The 12,484-nt window shown below is 43.4% G+C and overlaps 1 protein-coding gene across 9 annotated transcripts in view; it reads right to left on the bottom strand.

The window, feature by feature from the left end:
• Positions 1-12,484, bottom strand: part of kmt2cb (lysine (K)-specific methyltransferase 2Cb) — a 91,689-nt gene that overhangs the window by 62,666 nt on the left and 16,539 nt on the right. For all 9 annotated transcript variants that reach the window (XM_061695056.1, XM_061695057.1, XM_061695054.1 and 6 more), the window contains exons 3-7: positions 5,424-5,512; positions 3,106-3,256; positions 1,620-1,826; positions 615-724; positions 66-175 (exon numbers count right to left, since the gene is read on the bottom strand). In XM_061695056.1, coding sequence (XP_061551040.1) covers positions 66-175; positions 615-724; positions 1,620-1,826; positions 3,106-3,256; positions 5,424-5,512 — 667 coding nt within the window. The remainder of the gene's footprint in view (positions 1-65; positions 176-614; positions 725-1,619; positions 1,827-3,105; positions 3,257-5,423; positions 5,513-12,484) is intronic.

Genomic DNA, 12,484 nt, shown 5'->3' on the forward strand with positions numbered 1-12,484 from the left:
GCCTTCCCCAATACATTAAGGTGGTGTTAATACCCATTAGGGGAGAGATGCTCCCCCCGACTCACCTTTGTGCTCCCTGAGTCAATGGCTCTGTCCACATTAAGCAGCGATTGTCCCTCGCCCTCACAAACACCTTCGGACCATGAAGCACAACTCTGATGTGCCCAGCATTGCCCTGTCATTTGCAAAACATCAAAGAATATCCAATCAACATCCTCTGTTATGCGTTTAACTACATGAACAAATCAAGCATGTGCAAAATGGTAATATACATTCACTTTGATGACTCATTTTATGTGAAAGTGTTGAACTTTCAAAATGTAAATGTATTGAGGATCGTGTTCTAAATACATGTTTTTCCAAGAGGAGAAAATACATTTTTATTTAGTACCTGTACAGGGAAAATATTTACAGTATTTATTATTTCTCAGCCAGAGGGGGGCTATGAACAAGCACTATTCATTTGCAGTGAGAACACAGAGTAGTGAATGTCTCCTGCTCTGGAGGGATTCTGAGAGCACGAACAAGCAAGGAATAATTAATTAATTGATAATAATGGAAACATTTGTTTGGAATTTTGAAAAGATGATTAGCTGATAACCACTGACTCCTACCTGACTCAAAGAGAGACCGGACGTTGAAATCTCGTGGAAGGCCGACATGAGAGAGCTCCTCCCAAAATCGACTCGCTGGGTCTGGATCTCCCTCGCTGCTTTCAGACCCGCTGGAAAGAACAGAGACAGAAGGTCGTTTTTTTACGGAACACAGCAAATACAGTCCAAACTTATGTGCAGTTTTCAACTAAATAAAAAGATATATGGATCGAGTGAATCTGTGGGGCAGAGGAGAAAGAGAGCAATCTTGACATCTGGCATATCTACGACAGCTGATGTTGAGTCGAAAGACATCGTTTCAGAAGGGTGACACTGGTAGCTTTACATTTGCAGAAAAATAATAAACAGCCTTCACCTCTGATTAGGACACTATGGCTACGTTCAGACTCCAGGGCATGATACCCAATTTGCATTTTATGTTAAGTCCGATCTTTTTATGTAGTCGTTCACATTACAAACACAAATGTGACTTCTACTGTAGACAGAATGAGTCCTTGGTGTCATATGTATGCGCACAAAACAGGACGTCACATTACGCGTGCGCCATGTTTACGGAAGTAAATATGGCACCTCCCGTAGGTCTCGTCATGACGCATTTCAAGGATTTTGTGCAACCGGAGCCAACAGTTTTTTATATATATTAGTTGTAAAGCATCTTCCTTTCACCACTGACTGTTTTCTGTTCCTTCAACCGCCGTTACTTTTGTGGTATGCCCGTTTTGCCGAACAATTGCGACGTTTGTTTCCTTTTGATGAAGTATAGGTCGGATGAGTGAGACTTGTGTGTCCAAACTGCATTCACATCGGATATGTATCTGATTTATATCCACATACTATATGAAAGAGGCCTGGGTCGGATATGAAAAAATCTGAACTGTACTGTTCACATTGACATGAAAAAAATCTGATACATGTCACAAATAAATAAAAATAAAAAAATCGGAATTGACCTGCAGTGTGAACGTAGCCTTACTTTATATTTGTCTCTGTCACACACAGACTTACTTAGTAAGGTCCTGTTGTCCTGAGGTGGTCTCGCCAGCCACGTGTGGCTCAGTGGACCCAACATCGTTGCCGCCATTGCTCATCGAGTCCTCTCCATCTTTGTGTCTGAGGAGCTCGTCGAGGGAGAGCGTGGTGCTGAACACTCGCAGTTCCCCCTGACCCAACAGGCTATGAGTCCCACAGTAACAGAAGGCACAAAGATGCTCACTGAAACAGAAATAGGATGGTAGAATGTATTGCTGTAATATAGACAAAATCTTATATCCCTATTTAGGTAATTTTATAGCCTGATAATATATATGCCGATTAAGTATAGAAAACAATAAATATTTTGCTAAATATGAGACTAGTAGCACGTTCATTTGAAAAATATTCAAGTCTGTCCTCAAATATAATGCACGCACAAGTGCTATGAACATCAATCTGGAAAGGCCTCCACTAACGCTAGCTGACGAACAGCCGAAATGTTCACGTCAGGCATGAAGCGAATTCACCAAACGCCCTCTTGTAACAGTAAAAAGACAGACAATATACCGTACTGTAGCGTCCGCTTCGACAACAAAACGACAAACGGTGGTCAATTAATAGCTTATTTATTGTGCAAATGACTAGTTGTCTTCAACAAGTGTTTCCCTCAAACCTTCCTCCTGCAGAGTCACAGCAAGCTCTCCTTCATCCTTACAGTAGCTCCACGCCCCAACTCACCCATCCAATCACAAATCAAACTAAAGACACCTTCACGGTCTCACAGACAGTCAGATCCCCCCAACACAACTGCAGGAACGACTGCGCTGGAGGGGGTGCCATGTTAGAGTAGCGTTACTGGTGACAACAGACATATGCCGAGCCATTTCAAACAAAATTCAAACAAATATTTACTGTATGACAGAGTGACAGAATGAGTTGTGTAAGTTAGTGATAGACTACAGCACGTTCCGACTTCAGGTTATGTCAGCGCCTTAGGAACCAAACTGTTCGTAAACCGAGGACCCCGGTATACTTGTAAAGGTGTTAAACATTGCGTGCAGAGTTAATAAAGGTTTTATAATGGCGACATTTTGACCCAGGAAATTTCCATTCAAATGTGAAAAATTGGAGGTCATCCAGTGTCTTGAAAGGGACTGTTTTCAACCTTAAAGGTTCTTTGTGGTGTGGAATCATCTTTTGTGTAATCTAACTAATCAGGAGATAAACAGTGATGACATCCTTGGTGGATCCACAAAGGGTAGATCAACATTTACCGCATTTTAGGTCCTGAAGACGACCTTGTTAACAAGCTCCCAGGAGGCACTGCTGTTTTGCCTTCCATCACTAACGTCGATAGCATGGACGGCAAAGATTGATAGCAACCTACAACACTGTGGCACCTGGGAGGAAAAGCTGCCAGTCAGCTGATGACTGTGTTTCATTCTCTACATGCACACAGTAAGCAGGAAGTATTTCACACTAAAGCACATTCACAGTCGAGGTCTTTGTTGTTGCTAACCTGCTTTGGACTCCTCTACTTCCTGGAACCGACGGTCCTGCTAGAGTCTCGAGTGGAGGGCTCTGGGCCGTAGGAGGAGGAGAGAGCGGGTCCTCCTCTGGTGCGTCACTGCTCACCACTTCCACAGTCTCCCCTGCTTGGACTTCTGTTTCTAAAGGTGATGGAAAAAAATGGAATCAGAATTATCTTTATTTGCCAAGTATGTCCAAAAAACACACAAGGAATTTGTCTCCGGTAATTGGAGCCGCTCTAGTACAACAACAGACAGTCAATTAACAGAGAACACTTTTGAGACATAACGACATTGACAAAAACAGTCACTGAGCAATAAAGGGTTGCTAGAATGATCAGTCTGTTAAAAACATATTACAAACACATTTTATTTGCGCAATATGACTGTAAAGCATAACACTGGTACTCGTACAAGTATTTTTAATGTAGAGTCAATTTTGCATTGTTTATACAAACAGTTGGGTCAGAAAAATCTTTTGTTACCTGCCTTTTTCTGAAAATGTATCTGTGGGTGAGCCCTTCTGCACTTCCGTCCCGCTGTTGTGCAACACTTGAGCTAATTTACGTAACCACAATTTATCCGCCTGACACGATCGGCGAGGCTGGCGGAAGATTGAGAGTCACCTTCAAACTGCAGCCAGACTACACTGTCCGAAAACCTTTTGTACAGAAACACTCCACTTCCCCGACATGTGTCACCATTGCTATCATAACAAAGGCAAAAGGTAAGGAGACCTGCATTTAATTTTGTTGGATGCACAGATTAGCGTTAACTGATTGTTGACACAGTGACGGTGGGGGTGATAGTTGGTTTTGATGATGCCATGCCATGTGCCACATACACACAGTGTAATGTATGAACTTCTCCTAGCATAAGTAAAAATGCTTTTGTCTTTATGGATGCTTCCCACAAGTAGAATCCACTCTCATAGCAACGCTCGGGCTCCTCCAATGTGTAAAGGATATCACCACATGGACTCAGGAACACTTCAGAAAACCAATGTCAGTAAATACAGTTCGGTGCTACATCCGTAAGTGCAACTCGAAACTCTACTATGCAAAGCAAAAGCCATTTATCAACACCACCCAGAAACGCCGCCGGCTTCTCTGGGCCCGAGCTCATCTAAGATGGACTGATACAAAGTGGAGAAGTGTTCTGTGGTCCGACTGGTCCACATTGCAAATTGTTTTTGGAAATCGTGGACGTCGTGTCCTTCGGGCCAAAGAGGAAAATAACCATCCGGACTGTTATGGACGCAAAGTTCAAAAGCCAGCATCTGTGATGGTATGGGGCTGTGTTAGTGACAATGGCATGGGTAACTTGCATATGTGTGAAGGCACCATTAATGATGAAAGGTACATACAGGTTTTGGAGAAAAATATGCTGCCATCCAAGCAACGTCTTTTTCATGGACACCCCTGCTTATTTCACCAAGACAATGCCAAACCACATTCTGCACATGTTACAACAGCGTGGCTTCGTAGTAAAAGAGTGCGGGTACTAGACTGGCCTGCCTGCAGTCCAGACCCGTCTCCCATTGAAAATGTGTGGCGTATTATGAAGCGTAAAATACGACAACTGAGACCCCGGACTGCTGAACAGCTGAAGCTGTACATCATGCAAGAATGGGAAAGAATTCCATCTACAAAGCTTCAACAATTAGTGTCATCAGTTCCCAAACGTTTATGGAATGTTGTTAAAAGGAAAGGTGATGTAACACAGTGGTAAACATGACCCTGTCCCAGCTTTTTTGGAACATGTTGCAGCCATAACATTCCAAGTTAATGATTATTTGCTTAAAAAAATTAAAAATTAAAAAAATTAAAAAATTAAAAAGTTTGAACATTAAATAGCTTTGAATATCAGTCAAACATGATTTGCAAATAATTGTATTCTGTTTTTATTTATGTTGAACACAATGTCCCAACTTCATTGGAATTGGGGTTGTAAATGAGAACTCAGCAAAGATCACATGATGTGATGTACACTACACACATTAAAAAAAAAAGCACAAATGCGTCCAGAGAGACTGATGGGATTTTAAAAAGCTTTTAGGGGGCATTAGCCTTGGGCTCTTTCCCACTGCACCTCAATGCCAATTTTAGAGCAGGAGGAGAGGTTGCGGCAGCGAGTGAAAGACTGAGAAAAGAGGGGGGGGGAATACAAACCCACTGCAGCTCGAGCTGAACCCTTTCGTTTATAGCCCTGAAGACGAAGGCCAAGGTACTATGAAAAAGCTCTCATACATCCTCCTCTACCTCCACTGAATGAGTACTTCCCAAGGAACAGGGCAGTGCCGACTCACCTATGTCCTGAGGGCCAATGGGCTCTGTTATCTCTGTTCCATCCATGCTGTCCTCATCGTCCATGATAGCCCTACCTCTGGTGCGGCCCCTGAGGTAAAAAAGAGGCAAAATCAAACAAATGCAGGCAATGGAAATTAGATGCGAAATGAGTTTCCTCCGCAGGGTGTCCGGGCTCTCCCTTCGAGATAGGGTGAGAAGCTCGGTCATCCGGGAGGATCACAGAGTAGAGCCGTTGCTCCTCCACATCGAGAGGAGCCAGATGAGGTGGCTGGGGCATCTGATTCGGATGCCTCCGGGACGCCTCCCCGGTGAGGTGTTCCGGGCACGTCCCACCTGGAGGAGACCCCGTGGACGGCCCAGGACATGCTGGAGAGACTACGTCCTTCGGCTGGCCTCGGAACGCCTCGGATCCCCCCGGAAGAGCTAGATGAAGTGGCTGGGGAGAGGGAAGTCTGGCCATCCCTGCTAAAGCTACTGCCCCCGCGACCCGACCTCGGATAAGCGGTAGAAAAGGGATGGATGGAAATTAGATGCAGCCACAGCTGTCTATGGGCTGGAAAGGGAGGGAGGAACAGTGGAGAAATACTATCTGGCCGTATAGACTAGAAATGCACTGAAATTTCAGCGGCCAAAATAAGCCCAAAAGTGTGTTTCCGGTTTCAGACCGAAAGACTTTTGTCGCTGAAATAAAAGTCCAGAAAAATGCTGCTAACTCATAGCTTTGCCTCAGCCGATGCGCACTTGTAAACTACATATTTAAAATCATTTGCTATTAACAAGCAATGCTCATTAAGCTTTGCTATGTAGTTGAGTTGACTGCGACGTCACTTTTTTTTTTTTTTTTTTTTTTTTTTTATAAACACACAGCCTACAGTGACGGTTTGATAATGACAGTCATGCACCATAACTGAACAATAAATGTGACAGTTAAGTAAGGCACACATTCAACTAATGGTAACATGACCACTAACAACAAAAATGAATGCCTTTGTTACAGCAATAACTAAAATTTGCATGTCAGGCATGCGTGGTTTTACAGTCATTATGTTAGCCAGTGGCTAGTCCAAACTGCAGCTTCCCTATTGTTGCCTAATCTTGCTGCTTTCTGCTACTAAAGTGGAATGCTTGTTGCATGCTATGTATTTGCGCAGCCCCAGCTATCTACGAGCTACAGCTAACGCGGCTGAACACGATGCCAAGTCACGGAGGCGGCTAAATATGATGCAGAACTGCGGAGGCGAAACAACGCACACATCGCATCTGTTGTCAACGCAGCGTGAGACACTAATCATCACTTCCATGACAGCGAGTAAACTACATTCTGACAATTATCATTAACACGAAGGACGGCGGGAGTATAAAACTGGAGACAGACGGCGCGGAAGTCAATTGCTAAACTACTGTGACCTGAAGTCGCAAAACACCAAAATAAGTGATTGGGTGGTACAGTACACTTGTCACATAGGTCTGGCTGGAACCGCATCCTGAAATCCAGAGATTAGCAAACTTTGAAGAGCAAAATAACAGGCAAATTGGTACGAGTCTATAGAAGGCAATACTGAAACATGCAGTAACGCTACACAGCTACATAAACACGGACTGAAAACTGAAAATTAATTAATACATCACCGCTGCTACGTCACTTGAGAAAATGGGCCCATAAATTTAAAAGTACGTTAATATAGCAAATATTGCTATAGTATATTGCATAAGATAACCTTTATGAGTCCCACAATGGGGAATTTGCAGCATTTTAGCAGCAATAGTGGATACAGGAAATACAAAAAGACCATTCAAAAGAAGACATTTGGCTGTAAATGCTTCCACCATTACAGGATTGATGCAATAAATACATTAAAATGAGACTTTACACTGATTTTATCGGCCTGATCGGTATCGGCCGATAATTAGCATTTTATGCTGATTGGCTTTAATGTCATAATTCGCCGATGCGATCCACTCCGCAAAAGACATTTACTCTGCGTCGCCATCATGCATATTATATTTGAATCCGAAAGCTAGTTTATTTTTAGCCTTGTCGAGTCTTTTGACGTAGAACTGTAAATATATGACGGCCAATAAAGTTATTAAAAAAAAATTATTAAAAAAAATAAATAAATACATGTCGGTGGTGTGGGACAGACAACACGTAATGCCCGGATCAGATTACAAGACAAATTTGCTCTTTCACGATTACACTGTGTCAGACTACTGCAATAAAATCTTATATTGCGATACCACCGCATCCCGTTATTTACGATCAGTGGGCTTTATCTTTATTCATCATCTTTATTTGCCAAGTATGTCCAAAAAACACACAAGGAATTTGTCTCCTGTAGTTGGAGCCGCTCTAGTTATCTACGACAACAGACAGTCAATTGACAGAGAACACTTTTGAAACAAAGACATTGATAAAAACTGTTGCGAGTTATGTGGTAATGCCGGTACAATATATATATATATATATATTTGTGACAATTGCACTGAGAGCAGTTCGAATGACTAATCTCGCAATAGTCCGGTGCAATGACCATTGTGCAAAGGGCGCAGAGACTTCAAGGAGTGTATGCAGTTTAAAGTGTGTTGGTGGTCGGGACAGGAGAGGACGTTCGTTTAAGGATTGCTTGAGGTATGTTCACGTACTTTTAATACGATACGGCTCGCAAGCAGGCAACAAAAACGTTATGTAGCCAAGCAAGCTAGTGCTAGCACTAACGGTTGTACGTAAACAAGCCGCCGTTCTGTCGAATCGTGCTCTAAAGTTTTGGTCTGGGTGAAGTAATTTAATTACAGTAAGTTAGCACCTATTATTTCTGACATGTTGTAATGTTGGTTTGACCTGACTGATTAGAATACACGATCTGACTAGAGCAGTGATTTCCAACCTTTATGGAGACAAGGCACATATTTTACAATTGAAAAATCTCACGGCACACCAACAAACAAAAATGTCACAAAAAGTGGAAACAATTACTCTATGTACTTCCTGCCATCTAATAGAAGACCATTCATTTGTTTTGGTTGTCACAATGCCTCACTGGCATAAATAGATGAACAAAGATACATTATTTAGTGTAAATATGATTTTTGGAGCAATTTAGTACACCAGCATGCATTCCAATCACTGACTAATTACAAGCGACGATCCCCCCAAGCTAAGAACAATAGCACACTAGCCAACAACTTGAATACCTTCTACTGCAGATTTGAAAAGGACAGTTTCACACCACACACCCACCCGGCCGCATCCGCGACCACAACCGCACCTCTGACTTATGCGTTAACCATCCATGAACAGGATGTGAGACGCATCTTCAAACAACAGAAGATTAACAAAGCGGCAGGCCCGGACCATGTGTCCCCATCCCGCCTCAAAGTCTGCGCGGACCAGCTCGCTCCAGTTTTCACTCAGATCTTCAACAGATCTTTGGAAATGTGCGAAGTTTCATCCTGTTTCAAACCATCCACCATCATTCCAGTCCCCAAGAAACCTGCAATCTCTGGTCTGAATGACTACAGGCCTGTCGCTTTGAAATCTGTGGTCATGAACTCCTTTGAACGTCTCGTGCTGGACCACCTCAAGAGTGTCACACGTCCCCCCTGCTGGACCCCCTGCAGTTTGCCTACCAAGCGAACAGGTCTGCGGATGATGCAGTCAACATGGGACTGCACTTCATCCTAGAACACCTCGACAGTGCAGGGACCTACGCGAGGATCCTGTTCGTGGACTTCAGCTCAGCATTCAACACCATCATCCCTGAACTCCTTTCAACCAAGCTTCTCCAGCTCAGCGTCTCACCTGCCATCTGCCAGTGGATTTACAGCTTTCTGACGGGCAGGACACAGCAGGTCAGGCTGGGGGAGGCCACCTCATCCACACGCAGCATCAGCACTGGGGCGCCCCAAGGTTGTGTCCTCTCTCCGCTGCTCTTCTCTCTCTACACGAACGACTGCACCTCAGCGAACCAGACTGTCAAACTCCTGAAGTTTGCAGATGACACCACTGTCATCGGCCTCATCAAGGACGGTGACGAGTCTGCATATCGACAGGAAGCGGAGTGGCCGGAGCTGCGGTGCGGCCGACACAACCTGGAGCTGAACACGCTCGAGACTGTAGAGATGATCGTGGACTTCAGGAGGCATCCTTCGCCACAGCTGCCCCTCACGTTGTCCAGCTGCCTTGTGTCAACCGTCGAGACCTTCAAGTTCCTGGGAATTACAGTCTCTCAGGACCTGAAGTGGGCGATCAACATCAACTCCAGGCCCAGCAGAGGATGTACTTCCTGCGGCTTCTGAGAAAGCACAGCCTGCCATCGGAGCTGCTGAGACAGTTCTACACAGCGGTCATCGAATCAGTCCTGTGTTTTTCCATCACAGTCTGGTTTGGTGCTGCTACAAAAAAGGACAAACTCCGACTGCAACGGACAATCAAAACTGCTGAAAGGATTGTCGGTACCCCCCTACCCACCATTGAGGACTTGAACGCTGCCAGAACTAAGACAAGGGCGTGCAAAATCCTCTCGGACCCTCCGCACCCCGGTCACCAGATCTTCCAGCTCCTTCCCTCAGGTAGGCGCTACTGGTCAATGCAAACTAGAACTAGTAGACATTCCAACAGCTTCTTCCCTCTTGCGATCAACTTCTTAAACACCTAACCTATAATTCCATTACAATAAGCTGGCAATTTTTCGACTTGAGTTCGTTGTCACATTTCTGTGGGGCCAATTATGTATTACTCGTGCACTCACTGTAGTTGTCTCGCCATACTGCACTATTTGCATATACTGGCCACTCATGCCAGAGTAGCATCTGCTTCATTTGCACACTGATTGAAGAGTATCTGTAACATTTGCACAACCAACATTGTCCCAGATGATCGCACTACTCGTCACTTTAAACCGCATACACTCCTTGAGGTCTCAGCGCCCTTTGCACAATGGTCATTGCACTGGACTATTGCAATATTAGTCATTCGAACTGCTCTAAGAGCTAGAGGACTTTGCATCTTTTTGCACAATTGTTTTTTGTCAATGTCTTTATGTCTCCAAAGTGTTCTGTAAATTGACTGTCTGTTGTACTAGAGCGGCTCCAACTACCGGAGACAGATTCCTTGTGTGTTTTGGACATACTTGGCAAATAAAGATGATTCTGATTCTGAAGTATATACAGTAAATGAACAGGTCATTTAAATAGACAATGCTCCATCTTGTGATCGGATCGGTGATCGTTTTTTTAAACTCGCTGATCGGCCCCAAAATTTTGATCTTGTAAAGCCTAACTAAAGTAATGATTGGAGCAATAATTGATTAATTACTACTGTGAAACTGGACAGTATGCAGAATTATCACAGAAAAACATCTCAATTTGATCCCCAATGGCAGAACAGTAACCTGCCATCTGGCAAAGGCCCATGTAAAACAAGAGCATACAAGTATATAGAGAAAATAAAATAGAAGATAAAAAAATACAACATACCAAACTGTAGATAATATTTATACAAACTATTACAACAATGTCATCTTTCTAAACGTTTAGGTTAATCTATAGCAGATTTTCATTGGACTGACTCTGGCTTCTATTAAGGGGTTCTCTGACTTGACCAGTTAGCATAAAGCTAAAAATCAGCTGTCTTCATGGTGCTTCAAATGTTGTCTCCCAAGTGGCACTATGACACCTTGGGACTCAAAGCAGCAGTCTCAGTGCATCAAGGCAACTTCAAGGCTCCGCATACTCAACTTCTTATAGTTGGACCACAACTGGGCAGTGTATAATGGCATAATATAGGTCCTGAACAGTGATCACTTAACAAAATCAGAGCACATAGAAAACTTTCTAATCAGGATGTTTGCCTGGGAATATATTTTACAGCGCTGCCAAGAAATGTCTTTGTCATCCATCCAGTCCTCCGATATGACATGACCTAGGTACATTTAATTTCCTCACAAACAAGAGGACAGTTTGACAAAAACATGTTGGAAGACTTAATTGACTCTTTCCAATGCTTCGAACCATCATTATGTGGTTTTTCTAAGCATTGTATTTAATGTCATGATCTACAGTATGCCATACTGGCAGCACAGCTTCAGGATCTGTTGCAACACAGCACTGTAGTGTATCACAATTCTCAGAGGAAGAGAGCAGGAGAGTATATATAACATGGAACAGTGGTCTGGAATGAGGGATTACTGTAACTGAAATCTAGTCAAACTACGACAAATTAACTCGAATGACTCAGCTCTGTTTCAGATTATACTCAAAAGGTTACTTTGTAATCCTTTTTTAATTTTAGTTTTCTTTTACAGATGATCAGACCTTTCTGACCAGTAAAAAGAATGTTCAAAGAAATATCAATAGCCCAACATTGCTTAATGTGTTACCAGACATTGTGACAAAGTATCATAACAGTATTGTAGCAGTTAATATGCGATCATGTTCATGTCCATGGTGAATAGTTGGGCGGAACTTCACGCTACCATTATTTGTGTCATATTTCTACTGCATATTGTTATATTAAAATGACAGTAAAATGTCTCCTCTTTGGCACAGCTGTGTGCACATCACTTGTTTTTGATGGACTGATCCCACTTAACCTATGCTTGTAGATAACTGTGTTAAAGGCTGGCAATGTTTGGCTCTCCTCATACTTTAGGGTTGTTACTTATCTTTACATGGAAGTTATTTAAAGGGAGGGGTTGATTTGGCATCCATCCTCTTATGTTTTTTTTTCCTTCCCCTCTGTCTCTGGTGACATCAAAATGATGCCAGCCCACATCCTGCCATCTCCTCCTCCTCTGAGCGCCTGCATCCTACTGAGCACCTCTGAGACACAACTGCTCTCATTTGGGCGGCGTTCGCTCTTCCCGTTTAGCATGTTAACAGTCGTATCCGCCAAAATTATGCTCTCCACGTGCTGTCTTTGAGATGATGTCACCACAGCCCCCTAGCCTCCTGGAGGATGCTGACAAAGTCTCCACACTGTATTTATCTTGTGCGTGTGCAAGCGTGAGATTTGTATGAGCTGGTATGCAGTCAGATGGTTGGAAGTGTTGATGTCTGAAGT

The sequence above is a fragment of the Phycodurus eques genome, chromosome 13, assembly GCF_024500275.1.
Source record: "Phycodurus eques isolate BA_2022a chromosome 13, UOR_Pequ_1.1, whole genome shotgun sequence".
Classification (NCBI taxonomy): domain Eukaryota; kingdom Metazoa; phylum Chordata; class Actinopteri; order Syngnathiformes; family Syngnathidae; genus Phycodurus; species Phycodurus eques.